We start from the raw sequence: 23,008 nt of genomic DNA, 5'->3' as shown, positions 1-23,008 counted from the left end.
ACCCCACGGTCAGAGACGATGTGTCTGGGAAGACCGTGGAGGCGGAAGATGTGTAGAAAAAATTGTTTGGCCAACTGAGGTGCGGACGGGAGACAGGGCAGTGAGACAAAGTGAGCCATCTTCGAGAATCGGTCAACCACGACCCAAATGACTGTCATACCATGGGAGGAGGGGAGATCCGTGATAAAGTCCATGGCGATGTGTGACCAACGGGTCTCTGGAACAGGAGGAGGCAGAAGAAGGCCGGCAGGTTTCTGACGAGGAGTCTTGTCACAGGCGCAGATAGCACAGGACTGGATGTATTCTGTGACGTCTCTCTCAAACGAAGGCCACCAATACCTTTGAGAAATTAATTGAAGAGACTTCTTAATCCCAGGATAACCGGCCAGAAGGGAAGTGTGACCCCACTTGAGGACTTGCAACCACAGGTGCAACTGAGATGAGACATTCAGTTGAGACAATGTGTTGAGAAGTAGATGTGTCGCCCACCACATCTGAAGAGCGAGAAAGGGCATCTGCCCTGATGTTCTTGGCAGCGGGACGAAAGTGAATCTGGAAGTTGAAGCGGGCGAAGAAGATGGACCAACGGGCTTGACGGGGATTTAATCTCTGAGCAGACTGGAGGTAGACTAGATTCTTATGGTCCGATAAAATGGTCACGGTGAGGAGCACCCTCGAGAATCCCCAATAGCATAATTCTTCTCGGCGGAAGAAAAGGTCTTAGAGAAGAAGCCACAAGTTATCGTTTTGCCCCTGGAAGACTTCTGAGTTAGTACCGCTCCAGCTCCCACCGAGGACACATCCACTTCAAGATAAAATGGCTTGGAGGGATCTGGCCGGGAGAGAACAGGTGCAGATGCAAAGGCGGCTTTCAGGGACTGAAAAGCCTCTTCAGCGTGAGGAGGCCAGGACTTTGGATTGGCACCCTTTTTAGTTAGAGCCACAAGAGGAGCCACTAGGGTGGAATAATGAGGAATAAACTGTCTGTAATAATTGGCAAAACCCAGGAATCTTTGTATAGCTCGGAGACCAGAGGGGCGTGGCCAGTGTAGAACTGTGGATAACTTGGCAGGATCCATTTGCAGACCTTGGGCAGAGATGATATACCCCAGGAATGGCAAGGAGGTACGTTCAAACAGACATTTCTCAATTTTGGCATAGAGGCGGTTACTTCTGAGTAGGGTGAGAACTTGCCGGACATGGTCTCGATGTTGCTCCAGAGTGGAGGAAAAAATAAGGATATCATCCAGATATACTACAACACAAGTATAGAGAAGGTCCCAGAAGATGTCGTTCACGAACTCCAGGAAGACTGCGGGTGCGTTACATAGTCCAAAAGGCATCACCAAATACTCAAAGTGACCGTCCCGGGTGTTAAATGCGGTTTTCCATTCGTCTCCTTTACGAATGCGGATCAAATTGTAAGCCCCGCGGAGATCCAACTTGGTGAAGATCTTGGCTCCTCTGAGACGGTCAAAGAGCTCAGAGATTAGTGGCAGAGGGTAACGGTTTTTAATGGTAATTTTATTGAGTCCTCTATAATCAATGCAGGGTCGGAGAGAACCATCCTTTTTAGACACAAAGAAAAACCCGGCTCCAGCAGGAGACGAAGACTTTCTAATAAAACCTCTCTGTAAATTCTCACATACATAGTCCGACAGGGCCTGAGTCTCTAGAGGTGAGAGAGGATAGATTCTGCCCCAAGGAGGTGTGGAGTCCGGTAACAGGTCAATGGGACAGTCATACGGCCTGTGAGGAGGAAGAGTCTCCGCTTGTTTTTTGCAGAAGACGTCCGCAAATTGATGGTAAGGCTTGGGGAGACCTGGTGACGGAGGAACAGGCAGGACTTGTTTGATAGGAGATGGCTTGAAGCACCGGTCAGGGCAGGAGGAACCCCAACGCAGAATCTCTCCGGTGGACCAATTCAAGACAGGAGAATGGCGTTGCAACCACGGCAACCCCAGCAGGAGTTCGGATGAGCAGAAAGGAAGAACAAGAAATTCCAGAGTCTCGGTATGGAATATCCCAACGTCCATCCGCAGGGGCTGGGTGCGGTATTGTACCGTAGCAGAGAGTTTCTCCCCGTTGACCGTAGAAATTAGGAACGGCTTGGGTAGACGGGTAATAGAAATTTGATACTCGTCGACCTAGGAGGCATGGATGAATTTGCCAGCTGAGCCGGAATCCAAGAAGGCGGCAGCAGAGTAGAAGGACTTAGATGAAAGGAACAATTGCACGGATATCATGAGGCGTGGAGAGGAAAAATCCACACCTAGTAATGCCTCTCCCACATCCACTAGGTGCGAACGTTTCCCGAACGTGGAGGACGAAGAGGACAGTCCTTAAGGAAATGCTCAGTACTAGCACAGTACAAATACAGATTCTCGTCTCTTTGACGGCTCCGATCTTGTGAGGTCAGGCGAGACTGGTCCACCTGCATGGCCTCCACAGCGGAAGACCCAGAGACAGGTAGAGGTGGATGCTGGAACACTGGAGGCAGACGAGGGCAGCGTTTAAGACTAGCTTTTTCCTTTTCAAGATGGAGTTCCTCTTGTCTTTCGGAGAAACGTTTGTCAATCCTTGTAGATAGCAAGATGAGGTCACTCAGGGTGGTGGGCAGATCACGTGCAGGAAGGACGTCTTTAATGTCAGAATTAAGTCCCTTCTTAAAGGAAGCACAAAGAGCTTCATTATTCCAGTTCAGCTCGGAAGCAAGGGTGCGGAACTGGACGGCATAGTCACCCACGGTAGAATTTCCTTGGGACAAGTTTAGCCAGGCAGTCTCTACGGAGGTAACCTGGGCCGGTTCCTCAAAAACAATACGAAACTCTTGACAAAAACTTTGGACAGAAGCAGTGGCTGGATCAGCGCGGTCCCAAAGCAGTGCAGCCCAGTCCAGGGCCCTCTCGGAGAACAGACTGAGGATGAAGGCTACTTTGGCTCGCTCAGACGGAAACTGGTCAAACAGTAGCTCGAGGTGATGAGAGCACTGAGACAGGAACCCTCGGCATAGTTTAGGATCTCCATCGTATTTGTCTGGAAGAGACAAACGGATTCTGGCTCCAGTGGCAACCGCAGGCGGAGGTGATGCAGCAGGTGCAGGTGGAGGTGCAGGCTGTTGCTGAGCAGGCAGGAGCTGTTGCATCATGGCGGTCAACTGGGCCAGCTGCTGACCTTGCTGGGCCACAATGGAGGTGAGGTCCGCTAGACTTGGCAGAGGAACATCAGCGGGATCCATGGCCGGATCTTACTGTCACGTACCGGCAGGACTGGTAGTGGATCCTCTGAACCAGAGAGGTGATGACGCGAGTTGTACCAGGGGACCGGTTCTAAGTGGTTACTGGTTTTTACCAGAGTCCGCCGCAAGGCGGGATGGACTTGCTGCGGCGGTAACCACCAGGTCGTATCCTCCAGTAGCAACTCAACCTCTCTGGTGGCTGATATGGCGTGGTACACAGGGAGCAGGCAAGAGCGTAGTCGGACGTAGCAGAGGTCAGGGCAGGCAGCAAGGGTTCACAGGCGAGTAAGGAGTTAGTACGGTCGAAAAAAGACATATGTCCATCAAGTTCAACCAGGGAATTAAGGGGTAGGGGTGTGGCGCGATATTGGGGAAGGGATGGGATTTTATATATATAGCAATGGGTACGACAACTGGCAAGGCTATTATCACTGTAGGGAACGCTTTCTCAGAGGCACAAGGCACAAAGATCCGGCAGGGGCAGGAAGGGGCAGGTGCCTTTTATTGGGAAATCACAATGGGAGGTGTGGAACCAGCGCACCAATTACCGGTGCGCTGGCCTTTTAAATTTACTTAAGCCGGCACGCGCGCGCCCTAGAAAGCGTGGCCGCACGCGCCGGGACCCAGGAGAAAGGAGCGCTGCGCGGGGAGCAGGTGAAATGAACAGGGACGCAGCACGTGAGCGAGGACCAGCCGCCACGCTAGCTGCGTCCCTGCCACAGTGAGACCCGCGCTCCCGGTCAGTGTCTTTGACCGGGATACGCCGGGACCCCAGCACGGAGGACACAGGCAGCGGGCGCTCCGGTCCGGAGGATGAGACCGGAGCGCTCGCTGTGACAAGAGTATTTAGTAACCAGCCATGTATATACATGGCCGGTTACTGTATGGGTACCAAGGGGTTAAAGCGCAACTGTCATGAGGTTTGGGGCATATAACCTAACCACAGTCTGTGTATGTTGTGTACAATATGTATCCAGCCTTACTCTTATCTCTCTTATTACGGCTTTCATTATCCCAAAAAATGCTTTTATTTGCAGATACTGACAGTCGGATAGGCATGGCCAGGAATTCGCTATGCCCCGGGACCGCCACGCCTATCCCCTGTCCCCTTTATCTTTCATATGTGAGTGCTTTACAGAGTGAGCGCTCTCTACCTCTAGTGAATGTAAAAGCAGTGAATATGATTGGTTACTGACGTGTATCTTGAGCGCATCAAGAACGTATCAGTTACAACCAATCACAACCTGAAACGTGTGCATCCTGTTTGGTATCGGCCAATGCTAGTTACGCACGTCTGGTGTGACTTGATGACATCGGCAGACGTGTATACCGTGCACCGCGCATGCGGAAAAACTTCTTTGGAATTTCATCATGCCCGCACCGGAACTTATGTTTCATTCTGGCAAGAGCCGATGATCTTCGCAAGTCCCGCATTGACTCGCGCATGACCACTGACTTAATGTTTGAGTGTTGGCGCAGTAGTCTATTGCTCTTGCGCAGGGCATAAACATGAGCAAAATAGATGATTGTGTTGTCTTGCTCATATGTTTACTGTATCTACGGCATTCTATTTTGTATTTACTGGGTATGCCTTCTGCATTCTGCTCATGTTTATGCCCTGTGCCGGCACTCAAACACTCAAACTCAAACAAGTCAGCGGTCATGCTTGAGTCAATGCGGGACTTGCGCAGATCATCGGCTCTTGCCAGAATGAAACATAAGTTTCGGCGCATGTGCAGCACATGCGCAATGATGCGGGCATAATTAAATTCCAAAGAAGTTTTTACCATGCGCGGCGCACGGTATACACGTCTGCCGATGTCATCACGTCACACCAGACGTGCGTAACTAGCATCGGCCTATACCAAACAGGATGCACACGTGTCAGGTTGGGATTGGTTGTAACTGATACGTTCTTGATGCGCTCAAGATACACGTCAGTAACCAAACATCGCGGCCATTAGCTGGACTCCCTTGATAAAGTCAGCGTAGTCTGACACAACACGAGGGGGGGGGGGGTGGCGGATGGCAAGCACCTAAATTTTAACAGCAGCGGCAAATGCCAGCTTAAACTAAGTGTGCAAGTCCATAGCATATTGCTAACTACAACAGAGTTACGCAATACTCATTTGGACATACACAGTAATCTACTTGAGCATAGGCTGTGTTTTTAAACAGCACTTTACACGTTTTTTTGTCTTCATTTATTTTAATGAACTGAATAAAGCATTAAAGTTTTATAGAAGGGGGGATTTCGAGTTTTAGGGTTAACCCCTTTTAGGGGGGCACCCCTAAAAGTTGTTGTTCATACCATTGCCCTGGAATTCTCGGGGGTCTTTGTTGTTTAGAGGAACAAAGAATGTCGCACTGACCGGTCCAGGATAAAACTTCTTTATTTAAGACTAGTTAGCGGGTGTACGGATCAGCATAGTGGGAGCGTCTAAACGGGATGGATGGTATCCGTTTCGTGTGCTGAGCACACTTTGTCTGCCAACGCTCACAGTTGGGCGTGGGGGAGGAAACTATATCCACATCTGCACAGGTGGGGCTTACAACATGTTATACAAAAGTAAGCAATACAAAAAACATTACAAAAATTTACTAAAATTATTTCTATCATTGTGTCCTATAGGACCCAAGGTTTCTGATTTAATTATCCACCTTGCCTCGCATTGCAAGAGTTGGATTCCACAATCTCCTCCATTCTTGGGAGGGTTAAAGGGGTACTCCGCTGCCCTGCTTCCGGAGCTCCACTCCCCAGCGTCCGGAAGTTTATTGTTCCGAATGCTGTGTGCGGGCTTCCGTGTTCAGGGCCGCCCCTTGTGACACCACGCCCGCCCCCTCGTGACATCACGTGGGGCGGCCCTGAACACAGAAGCCTGCACACAGCATTCAGAACAATAAACTTCCGGACGCTGGGGAGCGGAGCTCCGGAAGCAGGGCAGCGGAGTACCCCTTTAATAACTTGCAGGCCGGCAAACAACTGCAATCTCCATTGTGGAATACTTTTATGTGGGCAATGAGTCGTGGGGCACCATGTCCAGGACGGACATAATAAAAATGTTCCGTATACGGGTAACAAGGTGTCTAATGGTTTTTCCCACATAAAAGAATCTGCAAGGCCATGCACTAAATAAATGGATCAACAGGTTATAAATTGATTAATAACGTGAGTATACCCTCCGAGTTTAACTGTTCTGGACTTGATGTTGTGGACTTGTGGACAGAATTACAGTTACCATATGCAAAGTTCCCTCTGGGGGTCCTCTTCTCCAACCATGTGGAGTGTTTATTAACATCTAACATAGGTGACGCGAGGGCATCACCCAGAGAGGTAGTTCGGCGATGGGTGACTAGGGGCTTCCTGACAGCTACACTCCAATCTCTGGTTCGGATTCAAGTATGTACCAAAACCTGCAAATTGCTGAAGATATCCTAGAATTTAGGTTGGAATTAGCAAAAGAGGAACAAAATCTTGATGGGGTATCTGTATTTGATTTGTGAATAGTACGTTTAGGTTGAAGTAGTTTTTCACGAGGGACCTTCTCACTACGTGCAAAGGCATCATCAATAACATTTTCTGGATCTATTTTTTAATTCTTGGCACTGTGAAAGAAAGGAATTTCTGCTACTATTTATGCGTTTCAATCTAAGAAATTGTCACTATGGTATACTCTTTGTTGTGTGGATTGGATGGGAACTGTGGTATTCCAATAATGTGTTTTTAGCAATCGGTTTACGGAAACCTTGGGTTGTGATAGAGTTGTGCGTAATTTTTATAAGGACATCTAAGAATTCTAGCTATTGATCTCCGAAGTTAGATGTGGAAGGCATGTTGACATTATTGAAATTTAGATATGCGACAAATTCCTCAAACCTGTCACGAGTGCCCTACCATGCGATGAGGACGTCATCGACGTACCTAATAAAAAGCTTAACGTTACTAACAAAAAACATAGTTACACTCAAAAATGAAAAGAAAAAGATGTACATAGGTACAGGAGACCGGCGTGCCCATAGCAGTGGCGGTCACCTGCCTATACCATCTGTCCTCAAACTTAAACTCATTATGGGAAAGAATAAACATAAGGGCTTCACTCAGAAAGGAAATTAATTCAGAGTTTTTTCCAAGTTGAAAAGGAGTTTGCAAATAGCCTGTACACCCGCATCATGAGGGATGCAGGTGTACAGGGATTCAACGTTGATAGATGCAAGATGGTAGCTATCACTCCAGGAGAAAGACTGTAACTGCTGCAGCAGGTCACCTGTGTCTTTTACGTAAGTGGGCATAGAACTTAATAAGGGTTTAAGTAGCCACTCAAGATACTGGGACAGGGGTTCTGTCGCAGAGCCGATCCCGGACAGGGGTTCTGTCGCAGAGCCGATTCCTTTCTTTCACAGTGCCAAGAATTAAAAAATAGAACAATTATAAAAAGAAAAGAGGTGCGCTCCTGGTGTAATACTGCGGGATGAACAAGAAAGGTGTATGGATAAATTGCACCTTACCGTGTGGTGTTGTACTAAGAGTACAACACCTGAGATGACATGTAAACTCGCTCAAGTCGATGACTGGTGGCAGCCTCGGTGTCCGATTCCCGTAACTTCTCAGTCCGGTGTTGAAAGTATTAAAAGAACAAAAGGTGAGAGACTATCCGATGGTGCCTTCCTGAATAACTCAAAATTGCCGTGAGTTTAAACAAGGAAATTTTATTGGAAATAGTGCACTATTTCCAATAAAATTGCCTTGTTTAAACTCACGGCAATTTTGAGTTATTCAGGAAGGCGCCATCGGATAGTCTCTCACCTTTTGTTCTTTCAATAAGAATAAAAAAATAGACTTCTAGCCAGAAATTATCCAGAAAATGTCATTGATGTTGCCTTTGCACGTATTGAGCTGGTCCCTTGTGAAAAACGACTTCAACCTAAACGTACTATTCACAAATCAAATACAGATACCCCATCAAGATTTTGTTTCTCTTTTGCTAATTCCAACCTAAGTTCTAGGATATCTTCAGCAATTTGTAAGTTCTGGTACATTAATCAATTTATAACCTGTCGATCCACTAGTGTATGTCATCATTTGTCCTTGCGGATTCTTTTATGTGGGAAAAACCATTAGACACCTTTTTACCCGTAAAGGGGAACCTTTTTATTCTGTCCATTCTGGACCTGGTGCCACACAACTCATTACCCACATAAAATAATTCCACAATGGAGATTGCAGTTGTTTAAAGCTTGCTGGCCTGCAAATTATTAACCCTCCCAAGAATGGAGGCGATTGTGGAATCCAACTCTTGCAATGCAAGGCAAGGTGGATAATTAAATTAGAAACCTTGAGTCCTATAGGACTCAATGATAGAAATTATTTGAGTTAATTTTTGTAATGTTTTGTGTATTATTTGATTACTCACTTTAATATCACGTGTTGTAAGCCCCACCTGTGCAGGTGTGGATATAGCCTCCTCCCCCACGCCCAACTGTGAGCGTCGGCAGATGAAGTGTGCTCAGCAAACGAAACAGATACCATCCGTCCCGTGGAGACACTGCCACTATGCTGACTAGTCTTCAATAAAGAAGTTTTATCCTGGATTGGTGAGTGCGACATTCTTTGTTCCTCCACCCAAGATAATTGCCTCACTCTATCAGTGTCTGCACCGCTGCAGGTCCCGTATTTGGTTCCCACCCTGTCAGCTTGGTCCGCATGTATCTAGCTACACCTGTGCTCCTTTTGAAGTGCCGGCCTTCTGTTTGCTGTTCATAAACCAACAATACACTCTCAATTATTTATTTGTATTGAGCAACTAAACTCTAACCTGGCAGTACAGATGCTTCCATACGACTCAGTATACTCCACTGCCTTTAGGTTACTGATGACCTCTACTCAGTCTCAGTGGAGGATACCTCCCTGCCATTGATTTCTACAATTGGACGTAGAACTCCTGTGGTCTCCTGCTTGCAGATTATAAATGCACTGGCTTTTTAGTAAGATTTTTGGGACCGTGAGCCTTAAGTTACACTTTTGGGGAGAAAAAAGGGTCAGGAGCTTTTTCTATAATTTTAAATGATGTTCCTAATTATTTTAATCTTTTTTTCAGAGCAATATCCAAAGAAACCTACCTTGTCGATACTTTCATCAGTGGCTGACAATAATGAAGGCTCAAAGTCAGTTGTCCTCCTGTGTGTTGCTTTTAACTGGACAAAGCAATGGCATTCCATTGAATGGACCTTGAATGGGACAAGGAAAGAAGGCTGGATGACTCTTGATTCAGATGGGAGTTTAAGGAGCTTACTGGTTATGTCTGAAACTATTCAAAATTTAGAAATTACTTGTTACATAAAGGAGCGAAAAACTGGTGAAATGATCTCCTCAAATTTCACAGAAAAATCAGCAGGAAGTGATGGTAAGAAGGTATCCAACCACTAAGACACCCACCAATCAGAACATTAAAATATTTAATAACATCAATGTCTGAGGTGGGAATACCCCTGTAATGTATTTTAAAACCATTACATCAGCAAGATTCCAACCTAAAACCCTCCAAGAATTTGCAACCATTGCAATCTTTAGTTTCAACCCATCTACAGTTAAAGATAAAATAACGGATAGATTTTTGATTCCACGTATAGCATTATTTCATGTATATACTTCCTACACAAAACTAGTTGTCTCCATGCTCATAGGCGATAAATAAATCCTATGTTGTTTGATTATTTGGTCCCAAAGCTATTAGTACAGAATTGTGGACTTGAAAACCAAATGTTGGTCTGGAGTAGACTTTACTAAATAAGGAGAAGCTGTAGAAGCCTTTGTAATTAGAAGCACAATATATCTTGTCTTTAAGGAACCCCAAGAAGCAAGATGTTGATGAGATGGCTAAAGGTCTTTCCCAGTAGATTGGCCATAGAAGAGTTCTCAATTTTTTACTATTCTTTTTGTTTCAGCTGAGACATCAGCCAGTGACTGTTATATTGTACTGTATGTGGGATTACCCATCATTATCTTAATCATCGTTATACATCAGATTATTCTTGCCATCAGACGAAGAAATTTGTCTAAAGATGCTCCTCGCCAAGACACTCGACAAGGTACGTCTTCCATAAAATGTTGGCAGAAAACCTCTCGTTAGATACATGTCTTCTAATTGTGACTCCAGTCTAGGTTAAATTTTTCATGTCAAGTATCCTATTATAGAATTGTGCAATGATAAAGGGGAAATCAGCAGCTAACATCTGCCGGTAAAGACGAACATCAGATATTCGTCCAAAGTCCATAATTTAACTGGTTAAATACAGTGATCTATACAGATTAAAGCATTTGAACATTAAATGCTGCTATTCCCTAGTGTCTAGTGGTCCCATAGCCCCACCACCGATGTAATCGTGGGGGGTGATGGGTTGCTAGGGGAAAAAAATAGATTTTAAAAGTGTAAAAAGAAAAATCCCTCGCCCAATAAAAATTTTCATCATCCCCTTTACCATTTTTTTTATAAAACACTGTAAAAAACAAACAAACAAACACATATTTGGTATTGCCACGTGCGCTATTATCCGAACTATTACATTTCTACATTCCTGATCCCACACAGTCAATGAATTAATTGGTAAAAAATTTCAAACACCAAAATTGCAAATTTCTGGTTGCATCACATCCCAAAAAACATGTAATAAATATGGGGCCAGAACTACACAAAAAGTGATACCAGTAAAAACAACAGCTCATGGTGCAAAAAATAAACACAGCTCCGTAGGTGGAAAAAAAAAGTTAGAAATGATTTCCTTTTTTTTCTTTCAAATATATCTTAACCATAAAAGGAAAAGGAAACGTTTTGGTATTATTGGAATCATACTGACCCATAGAATAAAGGTTGCATGTCAGTTTTACCATATTGTGAACTCTGGAAAGATTATTGCCCCCAAAAATTGTACAATTCCATATATATACACACATATATATATATATATATATATATATATATATATATATATATATAATTATTATAATTTTTGCCCTACATATAACTTTATTCTGGCTTCGTTATACGTTATGTAATATTTAAAAAAAAGGGTACCAATGGAAAGAACAACTTGTCCCGCAAAAAATAAGCCCTAATACAACTCTGTCAGTGAAAAATAAAAAAAGCTATGTGTCTTAGAAGGTGAGGAGAAAAAAGGCAAGCCAGAAATAAAAAAAATAGCTGGGTCATAAAGGGGTTAGGTTTCAAACCCCAACCCCTCTCCTATGTATAACATCCATATAGAAGTGATGGCAATATAGACCACTATTGCAGTGACATACAAAATTCCCAGAGAACAGTGACAACCAGAGTGCCTTCTATAAAATGGCAGCCACATTCCCTCATCATTACTGTCAATTACAATCGCTGAGGCCCCGTTTTGGAGATCACAGGGGGTTCCAGCGGTCAGACCCCCCGCGATCTATGATTTATCCCCTATCCAAAGGATGATTATATTTCACTGCACTACTCCATTAAATTCAATATACATAACAAAAAAAACTAAATATTATAAAAATGTTATGACGCATTTTCTTGGCCATTATATGCTAGTAAACATTTTGTCACATACATTTTTTTTTCTATTATTTTCAGAGCGCCATGTGAGATTTTGTCCTGAAGATGAATCGGTAAGTATGAAAATACTTTTACTTTTAACCCTTTTAATGCTGAACATGAGTGTCTTATCTGTGTTAGTGAATTTGTGCAGAATGCCGTATAATACATGTATGTTTGTAAAATGCATAGAGAAAAAGAAAAACAGCCGCACATCCACAATTTGTATTTTGATCTACATGCTTCCCAGCAAACACTTCAAACATTAACAGGTTGTTAGTATACATTTTGATAAAAAAGTACAAGCCCACTCGCCACCACCACCGCAACACCATGCCCACAGGGGGGAAGCGATCCAGTGGCCTGGCAGCCCCACTGCTGCCCGACCAAGCCCCTGGCTCCAGGCCACACCACCCCACAGGCAAAGCATCACAGTAACAATGACCAATGTGAATACCTACCAAGTGCTCCCTGCCAGAGGGCTGGGAGAATGCTAGAAGGATACCCTACCTGTTAGGCTAGGTTCAGACTACGGAATCTCCAGGCAGAAAATTTACGCCCGGAGATTCCGAATGCGGCCAGCGCTGACTGAATCAGTCGGCGCTAGGACCGTGCGGACACTGCAGTCTCCAGTAGACTACAATGTGTTCCGCGCGGATTTCCACCTGAAGAAAGAGCAACCCCTTTCTTCAGGCGGAAATTTCCAAGCGGATTTTCCATTCACAAATTGCGCTTCACAAATTCCAAAGTGTGAATTTGTGAACGGAAACCCATTCACTATACAGTACATTTTAGCAAACGGAATTTCCGCCTGCAATTTCAAAGCAGAATTGCAGGTGGAAATTCCATAGTCTGAACCTAGCCTTAGTGTTTGAATTTATGCTGAGAAGCAAGTAGATCAAAATACAAATTGTGGATGTACGGGTGTGTTTCTTTTTCTCTATGGGGGACATTTATCAAAGCATTTAGTAGGTTTTTTGCTTAAAATTGTCGCAAAAAAGTCGCACTTGCCACTACTCTCTTTTTTTTCTGCGAATTTTTGATTTTGCAGTGTCCTAGAAAAATCTTGCTTACCAAAGCAAAAAGTGATTTTTGACTTGCAGTGGTCAGAGATATAGAGGGACATTTATCAATGTTTGCTTATGTATTCTTTTTTAGTAATTTTTTCCTTACTTTTTTTTTTTTGCTTATGTGTGACTTATTTATCAACTGGTTTCAGCCTGTTGATAATTTTCTTTCACATAAGCAATTTTTCCTTTTTTACTTTGGTAGTAGCTTTTTCTGCTCCATGTTTGAGCTGGAGTAAATTTTGTCAATTTTTAACCCTGTTGCGACTTTTTCTTTGTGCAGTTGCGACTGTCGCAATTAATAAATACCTGACTACCCGTAGTCCATTTTAAAATTATTACTACGTAGTTAATTTTTGGAAAACTTGCTTTTCTCGCTTTCCAGTCAAAATGTTGCACGGAAAATTTTATTCTAGGCCTTTAAAACCTTTATAGGCTATAAACAAAGACATAGGCCACCATGGTCCCCTAGTGGGATTAAAAATAGCTAGACAAAATTAAACAATAAAAAAAAAAGTTTAACAAAATAAATCCAATTTTATTTGAAAGTAATAAAAAAAATATATAAATGGCCTTGCTATGGACCTAGTTCCATACTGTAGTAACTATGGGGAAGATTTATCAAAATCTGTGCATAGGAAAATTTGACCAGTTGCCAACAGCAGCCAATCAGTTCTTCTTTTATTTTTCAGATTCCTTTATAATATTTAAAGAAGCAATCTGATTGGTTGCTATGAGCAATTCCTTTAATTATTCTCCCCCCAAAGTGATCAAACGTTAGTGCAGCAGACAATCTAAAATGGTTACATAGGGGGAGATTTATCAAAACCTGTCCAGAGGAAAAGTTGATGAGTTGCCAATAGCAACCAATCAGATTGCTTCTTTCATTTTTCAGAGGCCTTTTCAAAAATGAAAGAAGCGATCTGATTGGTTGCTATGGGCAACTGGGCAGCTTTTCCTTTGGACAGGTTTTGATTGATAAATCTACAACATAGTAACTGTGGGAGATTTATCAAAACCTGCGTAGAGAAAAAAGTTGACCAGTTGCCCATAGCAACCAATCAGATTGCTACTTTTATTTTTCAGAGGCTTTTTTCTTAAATGAGAGAAGCGATCTGGTTGCTATCCGCAACTGGTCAACTTTTCCTCTGCAAGGCTATTTATCCACAGCAAGGCTACTTATATGTATTATTTTTCCTTTTCTAAAGAGTTAATTAAGGTTTTGAATAAACATTTACACATAAAACATGGTCAATAGTGTAATGAACAGAAAGCAATTCAAATGCAGGGTGAAAAATAGAAGTAGCCATTGAGCAGGGATCAGAGTATTCATATGTATATTTAATAATGAACTAAACACTAAGGCATCTTTCACACTACAAAATTCTCTGTTTTTAAACATCAGTAAGAAGTTCCGTCTGAAAACCAACTGAAAATGTCAGTAACAAAATCCTATACGTCCGTTAGAAAATCCCATTATAGTCTATGGGATTTTTCTAATAGCCGTTTGAACCCGTTATAGTCCGTTATTGATAATGGACGTTATTTTGTGACGGAAGATATTTCGGAAGAAAATAGTTCATGAACTTTTTTCTTCCGTACTATCTTCCGCGACAAATTAACGTCCGTTATCAATAACGGACTATAACAGGTTCAAACTGCTATTATAAAATCCCATAGACTATAATGGAATTTTCTAACGGACGTATAGGATTTTGTTACTGCCGTTTTCAGCTGGTTTTCAGACGGAACCTCTTACGGATGTTTAAAAACGGAGAATTTCGTAGTGTGAAAGAAGCCTTAAATTAATGACATTCACCATGAGGTGTCAATGTATTAAAACACTTTAACCTCTTAAGGACCAATGACGTTGTGGAACGTCATGGCACCCTGGGCTCCAATGACATTCCACAACGTCATGGCGTTTTCCGGTCTCTGCCGCTCGCCGAGCAGAGATCGGAACCGGGTGCCTACTGAAATCCTTCAGCAGGCATCCAGGGCAAATGCCGAGGGGGGCCACGTAGGCCACGTAGGCCGAGGGGGGCCACGTAGGGGAAATCGCCCTTGCGATCTGCGGCGATACCGGGCTGATCAGGTCTCTGGGACCCGACCGCCCGGTAATTTTGCATGATCCCGGCGGTCACAGACAGCCAGGACCATGCTGGAGCCTAGGAGCGAGGTGGCAAGCCTGCCACCTCCTCCGATCCCCTGCGATTGGTCGGTTAGTTAACGGTTACTTCCTCCCGCCCTGCCCGGCCCCTTGAAGTCTAGAGAGGACGGGAGGAAGACCAGAGGACGCGGTGGGGGACGGGGGAGTGCTGGGGCCCGGCCCCGGTACTTACCTCTTCCCTGAAGACCCGGATCCCGGCGGCGGAGACGGCGGCAGCGGCGACAGGTGAGTTGATCTTCAGCCACGGTCGGGCCCTTTACAGCAATGCACGTCGCCGTAAAGCGACATGCATTGCTGTAATGGGACCCTGTATACTACAACTCCCAGCATGCCCAGACAGCCCTTGGCGTCTGGGCATGCTGGGAGTTGTAGTTTTGCAACATCTGGAGGTCCAGAGTTTGGAGACCACTGTGCCCTTCCAGATGTTGCAAAACTACACATCCTCAGCATGCCCTTACTGTCCAGGCATGCTGGGAGTTGTAGTTCTGTAACATCTGGCCCTTCAGATGTTGCAGAACTACAACTCCCAGCATGCCTGGACAGTTTTGGCATACTGGGAGTTGTAGTTTTGCAACATCTGGAAGGGCACAGATTGGGAGCCACTGTATTAGTGGTCTGCAAACTGTAGTCCTCCAGATGTTGCAAACTACAACTCCAAGCATGCTGGGAGTTGTAGTTTGGCAACATCTGGCTCTAAAGATGTTGCCGAACTACTACTCCCAGCATGCCTGAGAATGTTTGGAAGTTGTGGTTTTGCAACATCTGGAGGCACACTGGTTGGGAAACATTGTCTGCTTCCTAACTCAGTGTTTCCCAACCCGTGTGCATCCAGCTGTTGCAAAACTAGAACTACCAGCATGCACTGATGGACTGTGCATGCTGGGAGTTGTGGTTTTGCAACAGCTGGAGGTCCCCCCCCCCCCCCCCCTGTGAATGTACAGGGTACATTCACATGGGCAGGGGGCTTACAGTGAGTATCAGGCTGCAAGTTTGCGATGCAGCAAATTTTGCGTGGCAGCTAAAACTCGCTGTAACCCCCTGCCCGTGTGACTGTACCCTAAAAACACTACACTACACTACCACAAAATAAAATAAAAAGTAAAAAAACACTACATAAACACATACCTCTACACAGCCCCCCTCCCCTCCCTAATAAAAATGAAAGCGTCTGGTACGCCACTGTTTCCAAAATGGAGCCTCCAGCTGTTGCAAAACAACAACTCTCAGTATTGCCGGACAGCCGTTGACTGTCCAGGCATGCTGGGAGTTTTGCAACAGCTGGAGGCACCCTGTTTGGGAATCACTGGCATAGAATACCTCTATGTCCACCCCTATGCAAATCCCTAATTCAGGCCTCAAATGCGCATGGTGCTCTCACTTTGGAGCCCTGTCGTATTTCAAGGCAACAGTTTAGGGTCCCATATGGGGTATCGCCGTACTCGGGGAAATTGCCTAACAAATTTTGGGGGGGCTTTTTCTCCTTTCACCCCTTATGAAAAGGTGAAGTTGGGGTCTACACCAGCATGTTAGTGTAAAAGAAAAAATGTTTTACACTAACATGCTGGTGTTGCCCCATACTTTTCATTTTGACAAGAGGTAAAAGGGAAAAACGCCCCCCAAAATTTGTTATGCAATTTCTCCCGACTACGGAGATACCCCATATGTGGGCGCAAAGTGCTCTGGGGGCGCACAACAAGGCCCAGAAGGGAGAGTGCACCATGTACATTTGAGGTGATTTGCACAGGGCTGGCTGATTGTTACAGCGGTTTTGACAAACGCAAAAAAAACAAAACCTCACATGTGACCCCATTTCAGAAACTACACCCCTCACAGAATGTAATGAGGGATGCAGTGAGAATTTACCCCCCACTGGTGTCTGACAGATCTTTGGAACAGTGGGCTGTGCAAATTAAAAATTTTGTACAGCCCACTGTTCCAAAGATCTGACAGACACCAGTGGGGGGTAAATGCTCACTGTACCCCTTGTTACATTCCTCAAGGGGTCTAGTTTCCAAAATGGTATGCCATGTGGGGGTTATTTTGCTGTCCTGGCACCATAGGGGCTTCCTAAATGTGACATGCCCCCCGAGCAAAATTTGCTCTCAAGAAGCCAAATATGACTCCTTCTCTTCTGAGCATTGTAGTTCGCCCGTAGTGCGCTTCAGGTCAACTTATGGGGTACCTCCATACTCAGAAGAGATGGGGTTACAAATTTTGGGGGGTATTTTCTGCTATTAACCCTTGCAAAAATGTGAAATTTGGGGGGGAAACACACATTTTAGTGAAAAATTTTTTTTTTTTTTACGTATGCAAAAGTCGTGAAACACCTGTGGGGTATTAAGGCTCACTTTATTCCTTGTTATGTTCCTCAAGGGGTCTAGTTTCCAAAATGGTATGCCATTCCTGTTCTGGCACCATAGGGGCTTCCTAAAGGCAACATGCCCCCCAAAAGCCATTTCAGAAAAACGTACTCTCCAAAATCCCCTCGTCGCTCCTTCGCTTCTGAGCCCTCTACTGCGCCCGCCGAACACTTTACATAGACATATGAGGTATGTGCTTACTCGAGAGAAATTGGGCTACAAATATAAGTATACATTTTCTCCTTTTACCCCTTGTAAAAATTCAAAAATTGGGTCTACAAGAACATGCAAGTGTAAAAAAATGAAGATTGTGAATTTTCTCCTTCACTTTGCTGCTATTCCTGTGAAACACCTAAAGGGTTAAAACGCTGACTGAATGTCATTTTGAATACTTTGGGGGGTGCAGTTTTTATAATGGGGTCATTTATGGGGTATTTCTAATATGAAGACCCTTCAAATCCACTTCAAAACTGAACTGGTCCCTGAAAAATTTTGATTTTGGAAATTTTGTGAAAAATTGGAAAATTGCTGCTGAACTTTTAAGCCCTCTGGTGTCTTCCAAAAGTAAAAACTCGTAAATTTTATGATGAAAATATAAAGTAGACATATTGTATATGTGAATAAAAAAAAATATTTGGAATATCCATTTTCCTTACAAGCAGAGAGCTTCAAAGTTAGAAAAATGCAAAATTTTCAATTTTTTCATCAAATTTTGGAATTTTTCACTAAGAAACGATGCAAGTATCGACAAAATTTTACCAATAACATAAAAGTAGAATATGTCACGAAAAAACTATCTCGGAATCAGAATGATAGGTAAAAGCGTCTTAGAGTTATTAATGCTTAAAGTGACAGTGGTCAGATGTTCAAAAAACGCTCTGGTCCTAAGGTGTAAAATGGCCTGGTCTTTAAGGGGTTAAAAACAACTGTAGAAAAATATATTTTTTTTTTACATCCCACCAAAAGTAATCCCATGTACACTTCTTGGGTCCTTCTGAAAACCTTTTGTGACTACCTTGATAGAAATCATGCATAAATTAGTTCAGCCTTCAGGTGCTCCGGTGGGCTGGAAAAGGTGGATACAGTCCTAGGAAAGAGTCTCCTAGGACTGTATCCACCTTTTCCAGCCCACCGGAAAGCTGAACTAATTTATGCAGGAAAAGTCATCAACTGCCGAGCCGAGAAGTTCGTGACGAATCGAATTTACTGTAAGTTCGCTCATCTCTAGAAATCATAGTACAGCCTGCCTATGGAGTTTCGAATAGAACATTGCCAGTTTGACATATGTATTACAGAAAACTGTATAAGCATTAAAGCAACTGCATATTGAAGCCCCCTAGGGAACCTAAAAAAAATTCCTTACAAAATATAAAATGGCTTTCATTTTTTATTTTTTTATTTACATAATTTGTATAATTTGTAATAAACAAAAAACATTTGCTGTTTTAGCCATCTTCAAAAAGCAGTAAACAAGTGTAATGTTTCTCCAAATGTTACCAGTAAAAGTTACAGATCAGTATGCAAAAAATGAACCATCACACAGCTCCATAGTTAGAAAAAACAAGTTATATTGCTATGCAAAGCAAATAAAATAATAAAAAAAATTAAAGGTGATTTATCAAGCTGTTTTTTTTTTTTTTTTTTTTTTTTTGCCAGTAACAACCAACCAGAGTTTAGCTTTCATTTAACAAGAGAGTTTTATGAAAGCAGAAAAACATAAAAAAATATGTGTGGTGTGGTGTAAATATATTGATGAAAAATGCCCTTAATAGCTGACATTCCCTTTTTACTGTTATTTATTTAAACTTACAGCAATTGCCATACATTTTTCTATTTGTAAGTGTAATTATTGTTAATTTTCTTATTTCTGATTTTTCAGGTGACTTACGCTGCAGTAAAATAATGAAGCATCATTAAAAAATTTATTTTGGAGCCATCAATCTTAATTTTATTTTTTTTTTACTCCGTGCCCAATGTATTTAAACCATGTTGTCCTAGAGAACTGTATTACAGGTTAAACTCGAAAAAATTTGAATATTGTGCAAAGTTAATTTATTTCAGTAATGCAACTTAAAAGGTGAAACCAATATATGAGAGAGACTCATTACATACAAAGCAAGATAGTTGAAGCCGTGATTTGTTATAAGTGCTATGATGATGACGACTTACAGCTCTTGAAAACCCCTAAGCCCCCCCCCCCCCCAATTACTATGATTTGGGGAGCCATGTCATCTGCTGGTGTTGGTCCACTGTGCATTCCAAACACTGTGAACGCGCTGCGGGGGTCGGCCATGTCCCCTCATGTCGTCAGGCCATGCCCCCTCAATGCAAGTCTATGGGAGGGGGCATGGCAGCTGACTGTAATCTGATCTCTGGGCTGAATTTTTAGAGGGTCTGTATTAGTTAAAGGAATCTGGTCTGGGGGCTACACTTTTTAGGGAGGTCTGGTCTGGGGTCTGTGTTTTTCAGGGGGTCAGGTCTGGTGGTCTGTATTTGTTTAGGTGATCTGGTCTGTTCATTTGTGGTCAGTTTTTTTTTTAGGGGTTTTGGTCTGAAGTATTATATTTTTCTAGGCCTCTGTATTTTTTAAGTGGTCTGGTCTGCAGACTGTATTTTTCAGGGTATAATGTGTCAGGCTGTGGGTCTGTATTTTGTAAAGGATCTGGGGTTTGTATTTGTAAGTGGTCTGCTCTTGGGATCTGTAATTTTTTTTAGTGGTCTGGTCTTGGGTCTGTATTTTTCAGGGGTTTAGGTTTGGGGTTCTGTAATTTTATGGGGGATCTGGTGGGGGGTCTGAATGTTTTTTAGGTGATCTAGTCTTTGGTCTGTATTTTTAGGGGGTCAGGCCATTAAAAGGTTTGGCATCTGAATTTCTTTGTTTTGCTGTAGAAGCTGGGGATTTTTGTGAAAGCCAATGTCAAAAGTCATCAGAAGAAGTTTTTATAGTGGTCTGGAAAGAAAGGGAACTGGATTATAGAGGAACATATAAATCCTTGATTTTCCATGAAATAATCATAGAGCATCTTTACTTAAAAGTCAGTATTGCAATGCTCCACTTTTATTCCTCCTGGAAATATTCCTTCTTTATGTACAATGTCTAGCCTACATGGAGTTTTTATTGTTATGCTAGTAAATAAAATCGACTATGGAGCTACAGCTATAAAACAAAGCCATACATAAAGTTGCATGTGAACTGCAGATGTAACTCGATATGTAAAATCAATCAATTACCCTACAATAAGTCTTGTTGTTGATTTGACCCTACAAGGTATGATACTGTCAACAATATCTGAACACTGTCAGACTGTGTTGGGGCACATCCCCAATACACAAATAAGACATTGTCAGTAGAAATAACAGAGGAACGCAATGCAGAGTTTAATGACAATATGCTCCAGAATCTGTTATTTAATTGGAAATACAAAATGTTATTAAAACAAACATGTCAGGAGCAGTGTCAGGTACTAATACTCTGCCAACGGCCTGTGTAGACCTGATATCTGATCATTGTATAGCGATTTTATTGGTTAGCATGTACAGTACTTGTTCCTAACTGAAAAAGTAACACCTGTCCCTGATTGTCTAAATATGTTTTTCTGTTCCACTTTTGTTTTCATTGTTGTGTTCAAAGATTATTTTAACAGGTTTGCAATTTGCCTTTTTCAGCAAACTTGCCTGGTTCTGTAGATATCTCTTCTCACCCCTCTTGTTGACAGCTGGTAGTCATAGTTCCTGTCCACCAGCTCTGCTTTAGAAGCAGTGTTATATATATATATATATATATATATATATATATGCATATATGTATGTATGTATGTATGTATGTATATATATATGTATATATATATATATATATGTATATATATGTATGTATATATGTATGTATATATATATATGTGTATATATATATTTGTATATATATGTATATATATATGTATATATATATATGTATATATATATATATGTATATATATATGTATGTATGTATATATGTATGTATATATGTATGTATATATGTATGTATGTATGTATATATATGTATATTTATATATGTATGTATGTATGTATGTATATATATGTATATGTATATATATATATGTATGTATGTATGTATATATATGTATGTATGTATATATGTATGTATGTATGTATGTATGTATATATGTATGTATATATGTATGTATATATGTATGTATATATGTATGTATATATGTATGTATGTATGTATGTATATATGTATGTATGTATGTATATATGTGTGTGTGTATATATTATTTATATTTACCAAATTATCAGTTCATCAAATAAAATGAAAATAATCTTTATTACCGTATATACTCGAGTATAAGCCGACCCAAATATAAGCCGAGGCCCCAAATTTTACCCCAAAAACCCAGGAAAAGTTATTGACTCGACTATAAGCCTAGGGTGGGAAATACATCATCCCCCCATGTAATCATCCAGACCCCCTTCATCATCACCGTCTGTCAATCCCTTCATCAGTGGTCTTCAACCTGCGGATCTCCAGATGTTGCAAAACTACAACTCCCAGAATGCCCGGACAGCCATCGTCTGTCCAGGCATGCTGGAAGTTGTAGTTTTGAAACCTCTGGAGGTACGCAGGTTGAAGACCACTGCGGCCTTCGTCATCATCCCCCCCCTTCATCAACACCGCCTGTCAATCTCTTCATCAGTGGTCTTCAACCTGTGGACCTCCAAATGTTGCAAAACTACAACTCCCAGCATGCCCTGACAGCCATCGGCGAAGGCCGCAGTGGTCTTCAACCTGCGGACCTCCAGAGGTTTCAAAACTACAATAACCAGCATGCCCGGACAGACGATGGCTGTCCGGGCTTGCTGGGAGTTGTAGTTTTGCAACATCTGGAGGTCTGCAGGTTGAAGACCACTGATGAAGGGATTGACAGGCGGAGAGTTCATTCGAGTATAAGCCTTGGGGGGCGTTTTCAGCACGAAAAATCGTGCTGAAAAACTCGGCTTATACTCGAGTACATATGGTACATGCTGAAACCCATTAAATGTAAATCAAAATAGTTTATCTGTGTATACATATATATATTTTTTTAAATTTACATTTAATGGGTTTCAGCATGTAATATAGATTCTTTTCATTTAATTTAATAAACTGATAATCAGTTTTTTTTATTTCTAATCAATGACAATGATACCTTGTTAAATAAACAATAATAATATTTTTTTTATATGTTGTATTCTTTTGCTTGTACTATGTTTTACTTATTATATTATTTTCCATACATTCTGGAATTGTTAACGTTAAATCCTTAAGAAAGTGACATAACAATAAAAATAATAATCCTGTCTTCGTTGCCTCATTATAATACCAATTTACAACAAGTATAATGATGTTTGTCCTCGCTGATCAGTCCATTGAGAAATACATTGCCACAGTGTATCCCACGAGGTTAACTTATTCCACGTAGACAATGTCTAGACTGAAACTTGTAATGCTCAAAAGGAAATAATGACATAATTACTATAACCGATGCATAAACATTGAGTCAGATGATAATTACAAATTTAATAAGTTATTACAAATTCAACAGAAGTACAAAGTCAAACTACAA

General features: G+C 42.1%; 1 protein-coding gene across 2 annotated transcripts in view; it reads left to right on the top strand.

The window, feature by feature from the left end:
- Positions 1 to 21,157, top strand: part of LOC130313961 (uncharacterized) — a 58,467-nt gene extending 37,310 nt beyond the window's left edge. The window contains exons 2-5 of one of the 2 annotated variants that reach the window (XM_056552686.1): positions 9,334 to 9,639; positions 10,181 to 10,324; positions 11,848 to 11,882; positions 19,285 to 21,157. In XM_056552686.1, the coding sequence (XP_056408661.1) occupies positions 9,334 to 9,639; positions 10,181 to 10,324; positions 11,848 to 11,882; positions 19,285 to 19,308 (509 nt within the window). In that variant the 3' untranslated portion in view covers positions 19,309 to 21,157. Of the gene's footprint in view, positions 1 to 9,333; positions 9,640 to 10,080; positions 10,325 to 11,847; positions 11,883 to 19,284 lie in introns of those variants that run through there. The other variant, XM_056552687.1, reaches the window with a different exon arrangement.
- The last annotated feature ends 1,851 nt before the right edge of the window (positions 21,158 to 23,008 follow it).

This window comes from Hyla sarda, unplaced genomic scaffold (assembly GCF_029499605.1).
Source record: "Hyla sarda isolate aHylSar1 unplaced genomic scaffold, aHylSar1.hap1 scaffold_18, whole genome shotgun sequence".
Taxonomy (NCBI): Eukaryota; Metazoa; Chordata; class Amphibia; order Anura; family Hylidae; genus Hyla; species Hyla sarda.
Note: the sequence above shows the minus strand (reverse complement) of the source record. Positions and strands in the feature narration are given on the sequence as shown.